This window comes from Puntigrus tetrazona, chromosome 20, assembly GCF_018831695.1.
Source record: "Puntigrus tetrazona isolate hp1 chromosome 20, ASM1883169v1, whole genome shotgun sequence".
Lineage (NCBI taxonomy): Eukaryota > Metazoa > Chordata > Actinopteri > Cypriniformes > Cyprinidae > Puntigrus > Puntigrus tetrazona.
Genome location: NC_056718.1, coordinates 14085307 through 14105211, shown reverse-complemented (window position 1 = coordinate 14105211; position 19905 = coordinate 14085307). Strand labels below are relative to the sequence as shown.

General features: G+C 37.8%; 1 protein-coding gene across 2 annotated transcripts in view; it reads left to right on the top strand.

The window, feature by feature from the left end:
- Positions 1–19905, top strand: part of btbd7 (BTB (POZ) domain containing 7) — a 44724-nt gene that overhangs the window by 1554 nt on the left and 23265 nt on the right. Inside the window, exons 2-4 of one of the 2 annotated variants that reach the window (XM_043219181.1) lie at positions 15096–15120; positions 15393–15609; positions 17552–18676. In XM_043219181.1, the coding sequence (XP_043075116.1) occupies positions 15528–15609; positions 17552–18676 (1207 nt within the window). In that variant the 5' untranslated portion in view covers positions 15096–15120; positions 15393–15527. The remainder of the gene's footprint in view (positions 1–15095; positions 15121–15392; positions 15610–17551; positions 18677–19905) is intronic. The other variant, XM_043219180.1, reaches the window with a different exon arrangement.

Here is a 19905-nt window from a genome sequence, read left to right as displayed (position 1 = left end):
ATTCAGGGATTTCAAGTGCCTTGCTTATCAGATGTCCCCCTAGCAAGACTAGAGACGGTATGATTTACTGATAGCCTAGCGCCAGCCTATGAGAAACAAAGGTAAATGTTTCAATGAAACCAAACCAATCCAATTCTGTCCTGCTTTATCTGCCGCCGCTCTGTTGAGAGAATGTCGTCCTTAATATAGCTCAATCAGCACCATTGTTGTTCATCAAGAAACAATCGAGTGAAGAGAGCAGTGTGCGGTTAGGGTCCTGCAGTATGTTGTAGACGTGTTGTGACTGTGGTTGGTGTGTAGGGGTTTCCCCCTTTTTTTTTAATCTTCCTGTGATGTAGGCCATCCTATCCTTTGCTACTGTGCTGCAATATGTGCCTGTGCCAACAGTTAAGTCAGATTTATGTGCAATGGTGCTGCAGTTCTGTGTTAAAGGGATAGTTGACCTGAAAATGTGAGTCCTGTCATTTTTTTTTTTTACTTGCTCTCACATCATTCCAAAATCTGAAATGAATTTTCTTACTATATTTTGAAGTATAGCTATTCATGTAAATCAGTGACAGCTGCTACAAAAAAAAAAAATCACAGAAGTAGCCCAAATGACATATGCTTTCTATGATAGTGCTGTGAGAGGAATAGATTGAAAATGTAAGTTTTTGTTCACTGATGATCTTGAAACTAGATTTGTGAACTGGGTAATCGGTTCATCCAGCTTTTTCTTCACCCATCCATTTCTGACTAACTAATTCAGTGGTCTTTTGTGCAGTTAAGGTTTGCATCTCACTGAATGACTCACTTTTTGATCGGTTTCGTCTAACTTTCCGAATGACTCCAATTTAGTGCACGATATGCATTTAGTGGAAATATAGCTTTATAGAATACACAGTATTTTTCCATTAGCAATTCTGGTCATGTACCTGTTTAGAAAATGAACTGTATGAGGACTCTTTAATGTTGTGTTTATTTATTTATTTTTGGATTTGTTTTGTTTTTGTGAACTGCTTTGTGCTTTCTGTATTTTTTTTATTTTATTATTCAAAAAAGCGCAATGCATAAACATAAGATGAATATTATAGGCAGAGCTGAAGTAAAGTTGTTGTTTTTTTTCTTTGCTGTTTGCTCATTCAGGCAAGTAATTCAGATTTTTACTTGCCCTGCTAGTATTTCCGCAAAATGACTCAACGATCCATTTTATTTTTAGCGACACATCTGTGTATGAGTCAAAAAAATATAGTTTTAATTACACTTCCGTTCAAAACTCTTGGCTCTGTATGTGGAGGGATGTATGTATGTGTTGTATACCGGTACTCTATCATATTTCAAAGGGCACAATATCATAATTTTGTTCAATTCTGTATTTCATACGCTGCTGTTCTGAAGCTTATCTGTGCTCCCCAAATTGCTGCAAAACTGGTAAATGTGACAACAGAACAATACACTGGATCAAACTGATAAAACTCTATCAACGTGCCCAAAAGTAATAAATAAAGAGCACAGTAGATGTAAAATATGTCATTACTTCACATACAAAGCAGATGATAAAGGTGAATGAGACACATCAAATCTTAAGTATTGGTGCAATGGATCATAGATCTGAAACTTTGCCTGGGAAATATTTTGAAAATTCCAAATTTGAAACTTACCAGGAATTTATGGAAATTTGGAGAATTTTATACAACTGTATTATATACAAACATGGAAATAAACGTTTAGTTTCATCATAAGCTCACATGCTTGCAAACTAACACAAGTAATGGTATCTGTCATGCTTTTTTTCAGGATTTATTGATGAATAAAAAGCTTATGAAAGTGTTTATTTGAGAAAGAAACCTTAACAATAAATTATTACTTTTTATTAATTTAACACATCCTTGTTGAATTGAAGTATTAATTAATTTAAAGAATTTTAATTTAATTTAAACTCTTTTATTATTTAATGAAGTTTACAAAATTGTTAATAAATAGGCATCTTAGAATTATTTCTGAAGAATCATGTGACACTAAATGCTGTAGTAATGATGTTCAAAATTCAGCAGAAATGCATATTTAACGTATCCACCTTATTGTTCAAGGTGAAAGTGAGCCTATGGGTGAGGCCACCGGTTCATTAGAGGCTGTAGGTAAATAACGAGGAGAATAACTACATGCAGTAAACGGTGATACTGTTTGCACTACAAACAAGTGTGTTCATTATTAAGACAGTATATTAAAATAACATAAAACACACCAATTTTCAATATTAAGCAGCAAAACCTTTTTTTTGTACAGCTAAAAATAGCTGGACGCGGATGAGCCGGATGGCTAGCAGAACTAGCTTAAGCTAGTTAGCACATACCTCATAAATAAATTGTCAATGTAATAGTGATAACTCTCTTAGATTTTTAATATTGATTTGCTGGCTAACTAGCTACTGTATAAACAGTTTTGTATTATATTTGATATAATAATTAGATATTTTGTGTGCAGGCTGTGCATGTTATGGAGGAAAGCACTGTGCTTATAGGGCTTGTGGCCTCAATAGCCCAGCAGTGTGCATGTGATTGAGATTTTTAGTCTAGAAATTAAACCAAAATTGTTTTAATTTTTGTCCTTGGCCACATTTAAGTCCTCGGTTCCTGCAGTTTTGCGAATTTCCAGTTTATTCCCATTAATTCCTGTTAATTCCCATGGAAAGTTTCGCAACCCTATTTGGCACACACGCGTGATTAACCGTTCAACCATCAGAGTTAAATTTAAAAGTTAAAGTTGCACGCATATTTTACACATTCAGTGCAGACCATTCAGGTGAAAAACTCGAATTAAGTTTTATTAAGTATAAATTTGGCTAAAGAAACTGAATGTGTGTGAGTGGAAGATTAATATGTCCTGCAAATTTTTTTTTCAGGATCATTAGAGTTTATTTTAGATAGAATATCATTTTGTTTATATATAGACAGACAGACAGACACTGACCCATTCTATACTGATATTTAATTCCTGCAAACTTCAGTGTTAGCAAGCTAACGGTCATTTTAACTTGATGTTAAAAAACTGAATTTGCAGCATGTCAAACTAGTAAGAAATGTCTAAGTTTGCAAGACATTAAAACACTTGTCCATAATCAGCGAATACAAGATGTAGTGATAGTTCAACCACTGACCCGATAGGACAAGTGACAGCTCTGCCAACTGTCCCCAAACTCTCCATCAGACCATGCTTCTTGAGTCCTGTGTGGGATAACTACTTCACAGCTGACAGTATCTAGTCAGTCCATCAAAAATCGTTATGAAATCTTTTACTGTCCTGAATAAGTTCACTGTCTTTCTGCAGCAGTGTGCCTGGGTTTTGCAGACTGACTGTGTGCTACTTGGGTACATTGTAACACGAGTAGCTTGCTAATTGTATAACCTTGAAAAGCATCAAACAACTGCAAATTTGGTTGTATCGATTAACGGCGCCCCAGGTATGATTCGAAAATAAGGATTTATTGGGCTTTTGCTGACTGCGCAATCATAATCTTATAGTAATCTTATCGCAACAAAGGTATAATGGTATGAATCATTGCTCATGTCCTCATGTTCAGTACAATGATGTTTCAGCTCATTGGGCTTATGTATTTTTGGGAAGCAAGGAAATTTGCTGCATTATAAGGAGTGCAGCCATATACATTTGGACTTTGACATAATTGCTATAATGGTTTGCTATTTTTTGCAGCACTGATCCAAAAAAATGGTAGTTGACTAATGCACATAGATATTCAAATATGAATAAAATGGATATCTTTTTTTTTTTTTCCAGTGTGCAGTTTTTGAAGGTCCCTGTAGTTCCACAGGCACACTGGCTTGACCTCTGGCTGCTGTCACTGGAGAGAGAAATTGGATGGGGAAAGGAAAGTGGGACATGTTTTCATTTTCCACTCCCCCTTGTTGTCCTTGGCAACCAATTTCCCCCTTTCTCTTAAAATGACAGGCTGACTCAGGTCCCAATATCTCACCTTGTCCAATAGGTTGTTTGAGCTCCCTTTCTTTTGCGCACTCTCTCTTTCTCACACACACACACACACACACACACACAGGAATTACGTTCTCACTTCCTTTGTCTAGCCCTCATCATCATGCACTAATGAAACCGAGCTCCGTTCTAAACCAAGACTGCAGCAGTGAATTTATTTCAAATGCTAAAAGTGAGCTTTAATGCTGTTTTTCAATCATTTCTCATAGAAATGTCATTCTCAAGATCTGCCATATTTTGGAAGAGAAATGTTGCAGCATAAAAAGTAATGATAAATTGTGGCGCAGTACTACGAGACACTTCCTTTGCCTATTAACATGCAGGTTGATATTGCATGGAGCTTTTATGCATTGAGATTGGAATATTTTTCACATTTCCGGTTAGAAACGTACATTTCCGCACTCCATATTGACTCTTGAAATAAAGGAAATTTTACCCCCACCCACACACAAAGTTCCTTTTTTTATTTTATTATTCCTTTTTTATTTTAAAATTCCCTCCTAGACTAGATTGCAATGCAATATTCCTAAATGATTGAACTCGAGTCTCTTGAAGTTTAACTTGCATTCAACATTACCTCTGTGGCTTGACATCACTCTTGAATGAGACCTCAGATCTTTCAGGCTTTTATTCATTCATTTTAAGGCATGAAATAGGCAAAAGTGGTTTGTTGGAGTGTGTGTTCACAAACCACAACTCACTGCTGGAATGCCCTGCTTGGAGAGTTGCGGTCAGGGTATTTAGTTTTTTTCCTCCTCTTTTTGGCCCAGACAGAGGGTTATTTGCATTTACTCCGCTTTTTTTTGCTCTTAATGATGTTGTATTATTAAGACAAAAGTAATGATTTAATTTGCAATACTTTTAATTTACAGTCTGTGTTGTAATTGTTGTATGGATGGTACAAACCCTCTCAGTAAAAACATGCACTTTAAAGCATCACTGCTGTAGCACTACACAAATATATGAGCATCTTTGGCTATTCCATTGGGTTGTATTTCACTTTTATTTGTTTTGGGTTTTTTTTTCTTATATAAATGCCCCTATAAGAAACCCATCCAATCGGAGTTATCCCAAAACCAACCTAATTATACAAGGCTTCCTTATTTGCCTAGTTGTTCGGGCAATTTAAAGACACAAGTTGATTTAGAAAATGTTGATTTGCAAATATCTAATGCTCAATTGGTTTTTAAATGGCCGGTTACTTGTTTTGTTAGCTTAAAATGGTTTGCACACATATTGAATGGCTTTTCTAAGTGTTATAAGTAGACAAGGCTCTATCCACATGACCATCTAAAAATGCATTGCTAATTCTAGGCTATATTCTCAGCAGGGATTTCAGAAGCGATTTTCCAAAAAAGCTTTAATTTTTGACTGACTGGCTTTCTGATGGCATTGACAGGACGCTCTCGGCGACCCATTTAAGATTTTTGATAATGCATTAGCAGTCTGCCCTGCATCAGGCTTCGCTGAGACTTCACGTGCTGCTGAGATGATAGCGATGCCTTCACTCTGTCAGACATCCCTTTAGACTCTGAGACACACTGGGGCTCCCGGTCATCCTTCTCACCGCAGGCCATGTCTTGACTTAAGTCTATACGAGTACATTAAACAAGTACATTAAGAGGAACAGATTGTGCTTGTTTACAATGGTGCATAATTACATTTGTACTGCGCACAGGTGACTAGATAATGAAAGAAGGAATAATGAATATCCTTCACACTTAGATTCACTTTGATTAAACACTAATTTCATATTGATTCATATCGATGGCTTCTATTACCTCGAGTGTTTTGGTGTTGTGTTCCTGCACATATCTGGCACAGACAGGTAGAGGCGAGAAGCAAAGCTCAGAGGTAGCTGGAGGGTGTATACAGGGGTGAAGTGCTTCGTTCAAAGGTGCAACGGGAGCAGTCAAAAGTCCCCACCCCCATACAGAGATGGAGTCCATAGTGATTAGCCCATTTTCCTGACTCTAGAAGTCAGAAAGCCCCCCAGCACTCCTCTGCATCACGGTAATGAGGTATCATGGTCACAATGACTCATCTTAATGAGAAGAAAATCATATGAACAACCTTCGACTAGCCCAGTAAAGGCCTCCTCGCTTCCTTTGTTTCATCTGGATTGAGGCGTTTGTCCTCAAAGTGAACGCCTACCTGTATCTGGACTGGCATATCAGGTCACCCTCGGCACCGAAATACGTACAAAAGTCTCTCCAAAGGGAGGAGGAAGATCCAGTTTCAACCTCATTTTGGACACAGTTTTAGTTGTCCATTGTGGTTGGAGCCTTTTTTTTTTTTCCATAAATTGCTCTGCTTCTGTAGCAGGGAGACCAAAAAAAAAAGCTGCCATCCCAATTTTCCCTCTCTTTGGATCAAGCTCATAAACTGTGGACTTAGTGGACACAGATGTCAAATACATTATCATGCTTGTCAGTCCTGTGTTGATATAATTCTCTGTAGTTTAAGAATAGCCAAGGTCCTGCTCTATTTATACTGTCTTATGTACAACGGAACGGCATGCTGCACAGTCTAATGGGTGCGTTTGGATTTATTCATTCGTCTCTTGTACAACAGAAGAGTTTTGCCAAGACTGATAGTCCAGTAATTACTAATTCATTTTGATCAGAGGTACTTTACAAGCTTCAGCTGTCAGCGGTTCACAACAATAAAGGACTAGGAGTGACTTTTAAAAATAAAATGAGAATAGGGATAAATTATCTAATAATTAATAGATCACTTGTTAAAGGGACAAATTAACAGGCATTTTTAAATGGTTTTAAATGACTATGTGTTTGTGTATACATATATAAAAAGTTAGTTATAATTTTCTGTTTAATATTTATATATATATATATATATATATATATATATATATATATAAAGCTAGTTTTTTGTACACAACGGTGTGGATGGAGGACACATCACACAATTTAGTCTAACTGACTGTGGAAACGGCATCTGAAAGTGTAGAGGTAATTACACAGAAAGGACACCATTCATTAAGGTAATCGTCTCTATTGCTTGCATTTTTCTCTGTCTTGGGGTTCTGGTGCAGAACATGAGTTGAAGGAGAAAAATGGATTTCGATAGAGTTCAGATTGTGCTTTTCACATCTGGTTTAGATTTAGCTAGTGCAAAAAGAATCCCACACAGGGTTCATTCAGCCCTGGTTTTGTTTAACATTTAAGTTCGTTTACATGCACTTCAGAAGTTTGATTTCGGACTAAAGCAATAATTTTGGCTATTTAAAATGTCATGCACACAATTTAGTCTGACTGAAATCCCACCAGCCTGGTTTTTGGATAATTCTAGATAATGCAATTGTAGCTTGACTTCATCCAGTCATTTTAATCATTCAAATATTACATATTACATTGTGTCGTATATTTGAGCAGACAAATGAAGACTGTATCTTAACTATGCAAATCCCAGCAGTAGCTTGATTATAAGTACACATGTGTTTCATTAGTCAATATTTAAATATAGTAGAATACAAGTATATTCTTTTGAGTCCGTGTCAGACGATACTGTAAACTGTTTGTCTCGTGCTGGATGAAGCGTGTCTGTCACACAAAACCTGACTGATGCATAGAACTTACAGCGTTTTAACCGCAGACAAGCTATCCTCTACCGTCATATCATGTGGTTCAGTCAAACATTTGTGTGATCTGGGAATTCCACAGTATTCTCCCCCCTCCTTTCCTTTTTCCTCCTCCTACATTCATTCATGCATCACTGAAAGGGTCATAGGCTGAGTCTACTGGGAGTGCGAGCTGATGAAAGTCCTTTTAAAAATTGAACAGTGATGGACTCTTGCCAAAGAAGGGGACCGAAATCGTACAGTTTTTCCAGATTCCTGCTTTTACTTCAGAATTCATTCTATTCCAGAATTCATTTTAAACCTTTGAAAATATTTAAACACAATGGAAATGGAATTATGTGACCCATTGTGGTTTGCACTAGATAACACACTGCAAATATTTAGACTCATTAAAACTGACGATGATATTGCAGCAGACTCATTCATGTTGTCAGCTGAAAAGGCAAGGGGTGGTTTTATAGTATTAACTATAATGCTTGAGTCAGTGAGGTGGTAGATTGCGTTATTGATCAGTTGGCCTCTCTTTTGGTCCTCCTCTTCCCATCTGTTCAAAAGTGTAGCACTACAGTTTACCTCAATCACCATAATTAGATAATCCCAACACCATTCAGCTAGGACCGGCACTCTTTCTTGATGGCTCTAACAAATAAGAGTGAAAACACCTAATTAATACATAAAATAAATGTATGCGCTATAAAATATTAGAAGATCCCCTAATAATTTGGAAACTAATTTGTGTGTGGGGAAATTAGTGTTTATTTTTACTAGTACTAGTATTACTAATATTTATTTTACTAGTATTTATTTTTTGTTTTGCTTAGGCCACCAAAATGAGAATGACGACATGTCCTGCCAAAGTGCTTTATTTAGTTTTATTTATAGTAAAGACATTTTGATTGTCATACGGTCATATGAGTTTTGGAGAAATGAATGAAGTCATTGTGGCATTTCCCTTTTGCGGAGGAGAGAGGCTGATAAAGATGCTTTAGATGAATGGAAAAGTAATCACAAACAGGAAGCAGGCCAATTTGCCAATGAAAGCACAAAACATGCATAATTGTCCTTCTGCAATGTGTGTGATACCAAGAGGTTGTTAGAGGAACCTAGTCAACCATTCTCATGTCAGTGTAACTGCTTATGATGATACCATTGAGAAAAGTCTTTCTTTGTCATACAGGCTGTAATTATTTCAAGACAATGGATTTTAAATATTTTATGCCTATAAACCTGAAACTGTGCATCTGCCTTGAAACCTACCTAGTAATGCCCAGATCAGGTTACACTCCAACACCAAAAATGTTTTAAACGTAATAATACTCTTAAATTAACCTTTTGTGGTTTAAAAAAAATGAAGGATTAGCATCACAATTGGCTAATTTGTACATTAGTGTTTTTCATTTCATAAACATACTTTTAAAATTACAATAAATAGTATTAAAGGGTCCTAATAGTAGGTTTTATTTATTTAGAAAATATTAAATTTCTTTATAATTCGATTTAGATTTTTTTTTTCTTTGTGATTTTGGATTAAAATGTGACATGCACACCTCTTGTGACATTCGCGGTTACATGTCATCACATTCCTATCATGGACTGATCAATAAACCCCTGATGGTTCGACTGTGAACAGCGCTGCATATTTAGGACAATGAATGTATGAATACAAAGAGTGATGACGGGGAAAAGCTTTGGCTTATGTGTTTGTCAATTCTCTCCCTGACCGCTGTGACCCAAGCATAATGAACATCATCATCATCATCAGTCAAGATAAAGCCGTTCATAAATGATTATAAATGTATTTTCTTCTATGAAATAGATTAAGTCGTGTTTCAGTAACTGTGCTGAAGAGAAACACACAACAGCAATTAGGTCTACACAATAATAATTAAAATAAATTACAAGTTTAAAATGTAAACACCAGATTCTGTATTTATTTTTAATCTCGAAGCGCTTATAATGTAATAACAGAGCTGTTGTAATTATTATTTCTTATTTTATTTTTTAAAAAATGTATGAAAGTGCTACCTAGCAGCTGATGAGTAATACTTTTTTTTTTTTTTTTATGTGGATTTGGACTTTGAACCGTGGCTAACAAGCAGATACACGTGAGCTTGTGCAGCACTGTTTGAACAGACTACATCATAGAGGGCTACATGCAACTCGTGCCTGTATTAGAAAAGGTAACGGGCTGCAGTTTATTTGCTGGTAATTTAAGACCATTTTGCAAATTCAGTCATCCTCCAGCAACAGCCATCTTTCCTCTTCCCATCGGAGACATGAGATGCAGTACTAAACCATCTCTCGCTGTCGGTCCTCCTTGAAATGATTGTAGCGGCTCTCTCTAACACCTACACAGCCGACATTTTTGCTGCATTAGCAGGCACCTATATTTGACCACATCAGGTCATTGTTCGGCATAATTTATAAGGTCTCCTCACTTAACAACAAGCTCCTCCACAGCCTCATGTGCGCCTTCCACTATGTTTTCACTTTGCACCTTTCAACACGTGAACAGTGAATCCGTCACGCACGAAACTACATCATCAACTAGACTATCGTTATCTCGAAGAGACAAATTGTTATCATGAGGAGAATTTTCAACGGTATATCGCAAATGATAAGATATCGACCACCCCTATTGTGTACCCTATTTATTAATTTAATACATTTCGAGATCATTTAGTGCTTTTTTTTCCACTTGGGTGTGTTGTCTTTTTTTTTTATTAAAAAATGGGACCAGCTTATATCTGTTGTCCCCCATTTAATTGAACAACAACTCTCCCACCAGACTTGCCAATCCTGGCATCTAAAAAAGGCTCCTGGAACAAGGCCAATCTCCTCAGAAAACATCTCATTGTCTTGTGCCGGTCTGACCTTTTAGGACCTAATTAGATATTTTATGAAATTGTATTTGCTGAATCTCACATTTTGAGGGCGGGTTATGGGTCGAGTGTTATGTGAAGCATTCCTCAAGCCCCCTCCGGAAAAGGGCGAGTCTTGTCTGTCAAGGCAGCGTGTCTCCTGATGAAATGTCATGCCTCCTCATCATCAAAAGAAGCAGTTTGAGGCGGCTGGTCTCCTTATGTTTCACTCAATGAATATTGTTTTACGTGACGGATTAAAATGCGATCGCATGGCGTTTTTTCTCTTCTTCGCCCAGCTCCGATGCTCAAATCTCTGTGGAATTCCATTAGAAAAGCAGGACAGGGTGGACCAGACGACCTGCAGCTGGCCTGGTGTGGCTTGGCTCTGTCCACGCTCATTAGTTTCACACGAGCCAGACCGCCACCGCTCACAGGAAACTGCCACGGGGTGCCCGTGACCCCTCCCGGCCCCCCATCTCTGTCTCCCCACCTCAGAGAGAACTACAGACACCCTGGAACAGAGAGCCCTTTATACCAGTGATTTTCAATGGACATTGCTTATGCTCAGTGGTCTGGTAAAGTGTTGTACCCCAAACACATTTAACTTTCTCTCCCACAGTCCTCTTACTCTCATGCTACCGTGCAAAATGGATGTCACTGGCGTTCGCGTTTGGCAGCGGAATTTGTGTTTGTTGAAATCAAATGGGATATAACTGGTCATGTTCAAATGCAACTGAATGAAAATGGCACTGGGATTACATCCTACAATGTCTGTCTGTTATTATTGGGTCGTGGATATGCAGCTATGTGATTTGGAAGTGTAAAGTGATGAAAGAGCTTCTGCCAGCTTGGATCATGTGACACAGAAGACTGGAGTAATGATGCCGAAGGTTTAGTCGTGACATCACGGGAATAAATTGCATATTAAAATCGAATCAACTAGCAAACAGTTCTTTTTAAATTGTAGTATTTCATTATATTAGTATTATTGAAAATCTTACCAAAACCAAATTTTTCAATACTAGTGCACATTAGTTTATTTGTTAAATTCACTGTTTCAGTATTAGGTTTTATTGGAAATTAGATGTATGCTAAGTTTTAGTAAGTTATTCTGCTGTTTCCTGTTCAAATCATATAAAAACATCTTTATACTATTGAAACAGTGAGTATTTGAAGTTTTATGGATCGCTCCTGTCAACATTATAAGTGCATCAGCAAGATGAGTCAAAAATAATTTTTCAGGTATCGTGCCACAAAAGCTGTTGCTTCAGCTAATCTTTTATTGAACCTATAATATTCCTTTAAGGCACCGTTGCGACATCTGAAGCCTTTTTTATGGTGTGCTAAGTTGTTTTGTGTAATATTTTAGTATGTACGAACGTCTTTTTATAAGCATTGCAGCGCCGCTTCGTTTCTAACCACAGGGCCTGATTTAATCCACAAACACCCACCATATGGGGCACACCCAGCTGAAGTGATGATGGCAGGCTTTTTCAGGGGGAGGATCCACATAGAAACCCCTGTCATCTGAGATAGTAAAACTGAAGAACAACAGAATCTCTTCTCTCTCAGCAGCATTTAGGCACAGGCCGAGATGAAGCAAAATCACAGTGTTTCAAAGGCAACACTTGACTGCTTCAGACATTAAGAGCTTGTTCAGACAGCCTGTCTGAAACAGGTGCTCCTGTTAAACGCTGACCTTTCTTTATCAAACCAGAGAGGAAAAAACATTGATCAAGGATCAATTTCCCGATTGCACTGAAGTTGATGTAAGAATGGGAATGAAGCTGGGTCAGAGGCGGCTACGAGGAAAACCACCTCTTGCGATTGATGAACGAGTATACAGGCTGATTTATGTGACCCAGTTTGAGGTTTGCAGACGCACAGGGCACACGTTACTCGATGTTTCACTCCGCAGTCTCTTTTCTTTAGATTTGTAGTCCGAATAAAAGAAACGTTGGGCTTTCTGAAGCTTTAAATGTCGTTTTGGGTGGAAGCAAACCTAGACGGTTTGAAAACCTTGAGGTGCATTATTGATACTTTCCCCTGCAGCAACGGTGCAGAGGCTCCCTATTGATTTGCCTAATGTGGCAAAACTGCTCCACTCTCCTGCTTGCTTACATAACTGCTGTCTGTGTCAGCGCCTGCTCCGGAGCTCTGCAGTATTAAAGAACCATTCATTTATTCCCTCTCCATTCCTGTCACTCACGTTGAGAGACAGTTGTTGCATCGGACACCGTGATTATCCATTTTTCACCGGCGAGTGTTTATAATGAGCTTGCCGTCCCTCAATGTAGGCCTTATCTTTGACTAACGTTTTTAGTACTTTAAAGCAACTTTATTAAACACTGCACAATGCACCGTTACTTCACCTGAAGGAGGAGGGTTCGGCTGCGCTGAGCGAATACAAATTCAGCGATGCTCGGAGTGGCAGTGAATTCGCAGTAATTGTAATTGTAAATTTGACGTGTTCTCCAGTGGCAGAGTCTGCCTGTTTACGCTTTGCCAGAATGATGAAATATGTGATAAACTGTTGTTTAGCTTTGCACCTCAGTCTCTAAAGATTTTCTTTTGACTGGAGCTTGTCATTTCCTTTTTTTTTTTTTTTAAGTTAAGGATTTGATTCAGCAATCCTGTTTTAGCGTTCTCCACTTACAGTACCAGTGAAATGCTGTTGGACAGATCAACACCTCAGAGACATTTATTATTATGATATCTTAATTATTTAAGGCCCTTGGGATTTCAGAAACTACTCCGGTTAAGTATATCTAAGATGTATTTTTTAAAAGCTTTCAGATCGTATTTTAACTAGGCTCTTAATGAACTGTTTTCACACTGTTGTTTTGTGAACCATAATTTTACTGTTATGTTTGTTTTCTAGTTTATAATGAACAGTTGTTAATATGAGTTTTAGGAATATAGTGATTGTTAGCCTCAATAGTAATTATAGCCACTGTTACTTTTCTTGATGATGATGATGATGATGATAATAATGATAATAGTGGTGATGTTGTTGACGACAAATATTTGGAATGAGGCATTAGCAATTGTCAAAACTAGGAGCAGAGCTGCTTTTTCTCATGTTATAAATAATCCACACTGTGGACATTAAGATGAAACCGCTGCAGTGGTATTTTTTTGTAAGTGTCAATCCGAGATGTTGTTCAGGTCTCCTGCCACAGTGGCTGGCAGATAAGCAAAATTACCTGCCACTTTGCAAAACATACCATTGGATGGTGGCAGGTTTTAATTTCATACCCTGCACATTCGCTAAATTTTGAATTATTTCATGGACAAAGGTCAGACGTTAAACGATAGCCCTTTTTTTCTTTTACTAATGCCTCAATGATGACAACGATCCAACCAAAGAGACTGATGTTTGTCCACAGCGAAGTCAGTGCATTAAAACTACTACTTTGATGTTGCAAAAATGAGACTAAATGCCAAACACAAGTCTTTGACTGCATACGCATGTCAGTCCGGTGTCACTGTGGAGCACAAAAATTATGACCAAATGCATATTTTAATTTGTTTAATTTGACTGTTAAAATGTTGCCTAAAAGTCCTGAAAGGTGGCTAGGTTTTGGAAATCTTTGTTTACTCTAGCAAATTTGAGAATACATTTTATTTAATATCTAAAGCAATTTGATAAACAATCTGGTTTAATTAACTTAACTTTCTTATGCTACTTTTGATTCACCTGTCAGAATATATTGAAGCATAACAAAAATCTGATAGCAGTCACTTAATGAAGCAAGTCGCTGTATTTTATCAAGTTTCTGGAGCTAACGGAATCTCCATCAACTGAATGTGCATTGCAACTCGTTTTCACTGTAGACAGCTTCGTTCACACCCTGTCAGAGGAAAACCGTCTTGATCGCTCTGACCTCTGGGGATTTCACAAACAACTCCGACCAGTGATGATGGAGCAGACAAGGGATATGTGCTTTAGCGCACATGCAGTGGACGTCTAATCGAGGTTTAGCTGTGTATGTAAAGCTAAAGATGGCTTTGTCTGGTGTCATAGGCTTTGGCTCAGCCTGGAAAATTCTCCTCTTTTCAGCCCACGCTCAATGTCACAAGAGGGGGATGTAAAGCGTTTACATCTCCCCAAAACGTTACGTGCTCCCCGTTTGAGGAGTTCCCAGCAGCGCAAGGATGGAATGTAATGTGAAACATAAATATCTGGATGGAGCAATAGCTCTTCATCTGGATAGAGCAAAACCCAGTCGTCCACCTCCCCAAGAAAATACATATTTGGCAAAGAACTAACAGCATTCATTTTGTTGCCAGGTCAGATCAAAGGAAGATGTCTGGTTTTCTAGAAGTTCTATATTGCGGCGATGGCATGAACTTGCAGCCTTGAGCGCTGAAGGTCAAAGTAAGGTCACAGGCCAAAGTTAGGAGATTACAGAGAACTGAAAAGAGATGTGAAGTACTGTAGACATTGTTTAGCTTGAGTAAACAAGCCAGTTGTGCCTCTGTGTCAGATTGCATTAGCATGACATCAGTGGGAGGGTTTGAATAAGTCAGAATCCTCCAGCAGTATTGTAATGGTCTTCAAGAGCAGAAGTAAACATCAAAGCTCTGCTTATGTAGTCTGTTTGGTTTGCTAATATTGTTTGTTTCATTTGCTTTTTCAGATTACAAGAACATTTTTTAAAAAATGTATGTAAATTTATATTAAATTATAAATATAAATTGATTTTGATGATCATTTTAGATAATTATTATTCTTTAAAATAATTGTAGTATTCATAATTATATTCAAATGTTGCAATAAAAATATTATAATTGTTATATACTATTATTATAAATTCTAAAAGAGATGTATTTATTATTATATTATATTTTTATAATTGTCATTGTTTGTCCAGATTCCCTCACTGTCTTGTTGACGTTTTAGGTATTCACTACCCCCACCTCTCTCTGTTTTCTAGGAATGACGGACATCGCTGCAGTGTCGCCACATTCATATAGGTCTGATTGAGCGGAGCCGTGAGCTACTCAGTGCATCGACTCTCGGACGGAATGATCCAGCAGGGCGACTAAGAGGAGGAAGAAGGGGGGAGAGGATGGGTGTGAATGCCTCCAGCTACCCTCACTCGTGCTCCCCTCGATTCGGGGGTAACCCACAGACCCAGCAGACCTTCATAGGTAAACTCACATTTCAATGCTGTTATGGATTTGGTGTTTCTTATTTAGCAACTATTGTGATCAATAACAATAGAACGGATAGAAATATGAAAAAAAAAAATATATATATTTATATGGTGGGGGTTTAAATGGCCTACATCAGACCCAAATTCTCTGGATTACATTGCAATATGTTGATGTTTTTTTCTATTATTAGAAAAGGAAATCTCTCTTGAAGACAGAAGTTTATCTTTAACTAGAATAAAAAATAATTCTACATAGTTTGTTTAAAAAAAACAAAACAAAGAACAATGTTCATGTTCAAAGGCAGTTGAACAGCACAGAGAAATAGAATCTCATTAAATTATTGACTTCACCAGCTGGGACAGTCTTCATATTCTTTCACTGTAACATCTTGTCTGTATTCATTTATTTAAAGGCTTGGAAATTGTATCACAACTGTCAGCAGTTGCTTCGTAATTTTTTTCCTTCAGTATCCCACAGAGTCTGGCTTTAACGGCATATTCTGATGTGAATATTTTCATGTCATTGCTGTCTTTGAGATCAGTAAAGTAATGGTGCTTTCAAAATGCTAAGCCATGCATGACAGTGGGCCTACAATGAGAAATGGAACATTGGATTGAGACATAAAGTGTCGTCAGGGAGATATTAGCCATGCTGGGGAGGACATTAGATGACTTCATAGTTTCCTTTTTTGGCAGGTGAAAATTTAAAGATTTAGAGGGGGGGAAAGTTAAAAGTGCACATTAAGTGGTTTGGGGATACATACTTTCCTTTTTAAAGTTGGAATTGTTTATACAATGCTACGTCAAAAAGTGATATTTTGCATGCGTAGTGTTTAAAAAAGAAACTTTTTTTTAAATAAATTTGTTTTAAATTCCATGAATTATTTTAAATGTTGTCACTCAACTTATTTAAAATCTTTGTTTTATGATATAACTTAAATTCCTCCAGAGCATTCTTTCATAGTCTCATTTTTTAAGCCTAATTGATGTAAAAAGATGCAGTTTCAGCAGCTCAAGTTTAGTTCAGTTTTAGTGCACAATAAATGGTTTAAAGATGCATATTTTATTGTTTCAAATGTGAATGCTTATTTGCAGTACTTTTTCAAGGATTGATCCGAATATATGAATATAAAATATAGGGAATTACATATTTTGATGTCATATTTAAATTTCTATAGATTATTAAGTCTTGTCCACATGCATCACTGAAAGATTTATTAATTACTCACCTTCATGTCCAAACCCATAAACCTGTTTTTGTCTTTGGAAGACAAATTAAGATATTTTTAATAATTCGACAGATTTCTAACTCTGCATTGACACACATGCAACATGTATGTTCCAGACTCAAAAATTTAAGGTGTGACTTTAGTGGTTCAGATGTAGTTTAAATGTACGGAAGTTACAAGAATAATTTTTATGCACAAAGATAACAAAAATAATGACTTTTTTTAAAAAAATTCTGCCGTTATCGAGAGTATCACAATAATTGCAAATATATTTCATTGCTGCCTAGGTAGGGTCAGAAAGCTCTCTAATTGCATCAAAAAATTCCAAACAAAGGTCTTACTGGTTTGGAATAACATGAAGGTGATCAAACAATATCATTTTTTTTTTTATTATTATTATTTTTTTTTTTTTTTGGATGGCTGTTATAGATGCACAACCGTAGAAAATCAAAGTCAATCCAACCAGTTGTAGTCTAATTCTTGTACTTTCATTGCATTGAATTTATTGATTCAGTCCAATGTCATTAAAAGTAAAATGTATTTCAGAATTGTTCTGATCCAGTTGCAAAAAGCAAAGCCCTGTGGTGTTGCACTTCTTTGGAATAAACTTTAATTATAACGTCAGCAGACCTCACAATGCATATTTTCCTGCTGACAACTTTGAAGGTCTCCAGACTCTTACACAGCGTGTTTCTTTTCTGTCACCAGGCGCCTCCTATGCACCACAGGGTTATGGCGGCGAGTCCAAGCTCTACAGCCTAGAACATGGCCCTGAAAAACCTCAGGACAAGAAGAAAAAGAGCTCTGGTTTGGCCACTCTCAAGAGGAGATTCATTAAGCGACGCAAATCCAGTCGGTCTGCCGATCATGCACGACAGATGCGCGAGCTCCTCTCGGGTTGGGATGTGCGTGACGTCAATGCCCTGGTGGAAGAGTATGAGGGCACGGCAGCACTCAAAGAGCTTAGTCTGCAGGCAGGCCTGGCCCGGCCTGAGGCTCGCACCCTGCAGCGTGATTTAGCCACCCTTTATCAGCACAAGTACTGCACTGATGTGGACCTGATCTTCCAGGATTCCTGCTTCCCAGCACACCGTGCCGTTCTGGCTGCCCGCTGCCCGTTCTTCAAGACCCTGCTTTCGTCATCGCCGGGTTACGGGGCCGAGGTGTTGTTAGATGTTGGGACGGCAGGCATGGATGCGCCCATGTTTTCCTCGTTGCTGCATTACCTCTATACGGGTGAGCTGGGCTCGGAGGACGCAAGGTTGCAGAATGTGGATGTGCTGGTCAGACTGAGCGAGGAGTTTGGTACGCCCAACTCTTTAGAAGCAGACATGCGAAACCTCTGTGAGCATATGCCGTATTTTGACTCGCTGCTGAGCTTCTCCTCAGACTCTGAGCTGGTGGAGGCTTTCGGGGCAGGTGTACCTGCACCTAGTGGTGCAGGAGTTGGAAACGTAGGGCTGAACCACAGCTCACCTGATGAGGAGCTAAGGGCCCACAAGGCTGTGCTCTCGGCGCGTTCGCCCTTCTTCCGCAACCTGCTCCAACGACGCATCCGCTCGGGTGAAGAGATCACGGAGCGAACTCTGCAAACCCCTACCCGTATAATCCTCGACGAATCCATCATTCCCAAGAAATACGCCCGTGTGGTCTTGCACTGCATGTACACAGATGTGGTGGACCTTTCACTGGTGCTGCGTGGGAGCCCTTCTGAGGGCAGTCTGGGTGAAGTTCAGGCACTGGTGGCTGGAAGAGGGTGCATGAGTCGAGCTGAGGAGGCCATGGAGCTCTACCACATCGCCCTCTTTTTGGAGTTCAGCATGCTGGCTCAGGGTAAGTCTTAGCATTTCTTTTATCTTTTTTTTTTTTTTTTTTTCTAGTCCTTGTTTTTCGCTCTCCATTCCATAGCTCCCCCAGCTTTGTTTACTGCCTGATTAATTCACAGGCTGTCAAGGGAAGACCAGAGGAACAGGGTGGGGTTGCTGTAGTTTATTCGCCTCATGTTGGGAGTACTGTTTGTGAAAGATTCCCATATGTGCCCAACAACAACAAAGCACTGCAACCTCTGCGATTTTTCTTAATACCCTAATTCATTTTCTGCTTGTATTAATTTTATTTAGGAAGCTTCCAAGGGTTGCAGAATTGGCCCTGTTGTTAGAAGTGTGAACATAATAACAAAGTGACACAAATCTGCTTCAGGTCTGCTTTCGCAGCCCTACAATAAACACTGTTAACTTTCCTTTGTGTGTTTATGGCAGGAGGTAGAAGAATAGGTCACCTCTCTCAAGTTGTGGTTTGTGTTCTGGATTCAAATGTCTTTTTCCTACCGTTGATGTGTGCTGCAGGGTACAGCTATTGATTTGTATTTAATGTCCTGAGTCTGTAGTTTCTGAAAATGGCTGCTGATTGAGCCAGTTTTTTTTTTAAGAAGGTATTATTACTTATTAGTTGGGTTGTGTGATATAGCTAAAGTATATCTTGATATTTTGAATACCTTTTTATAATGACATTTTATATAGGTTTCTCCATTACATTGTTTAAAATGTTTATAAAACTATTTGTTAGATACATTCAGTGTTTTATGCCAGAAGTAAAGGATGGACAAAAAGTGTTTTTTTTTTTTTTTTTTTTTTGTATGTAGTTTTTCAGTAGATGAACCAGAATATAACAAGAACTTCGTCAAAATAATTTATCAATGCTCAAGCATAACACTATGTGCAATGATAAATTATTAATACATTTAGAGACTAAAATATCGTAATGTTACCTGCTATGTACAGATGTACGTATAATTGTTAAATGAATTATAAGCATTCATGTAAGTTCTTAACTTCAATCTTAGAGTTTAAATTATAAACTATTCGGCACATAATTCAGATAAGTTTGTATCATCATTTATCATTATTATTATTATTATTAATAATAATAATAATAATAATAATGGTCTGTTATTGTCTACCATTGCAGAGTCATGTTAGGATGTATAAGTTTATTTTGTGCTTGTATATTACCACAAATATTTTCAATCAAATAAATGCCTTACCAGCTCAACCTTTAGTATG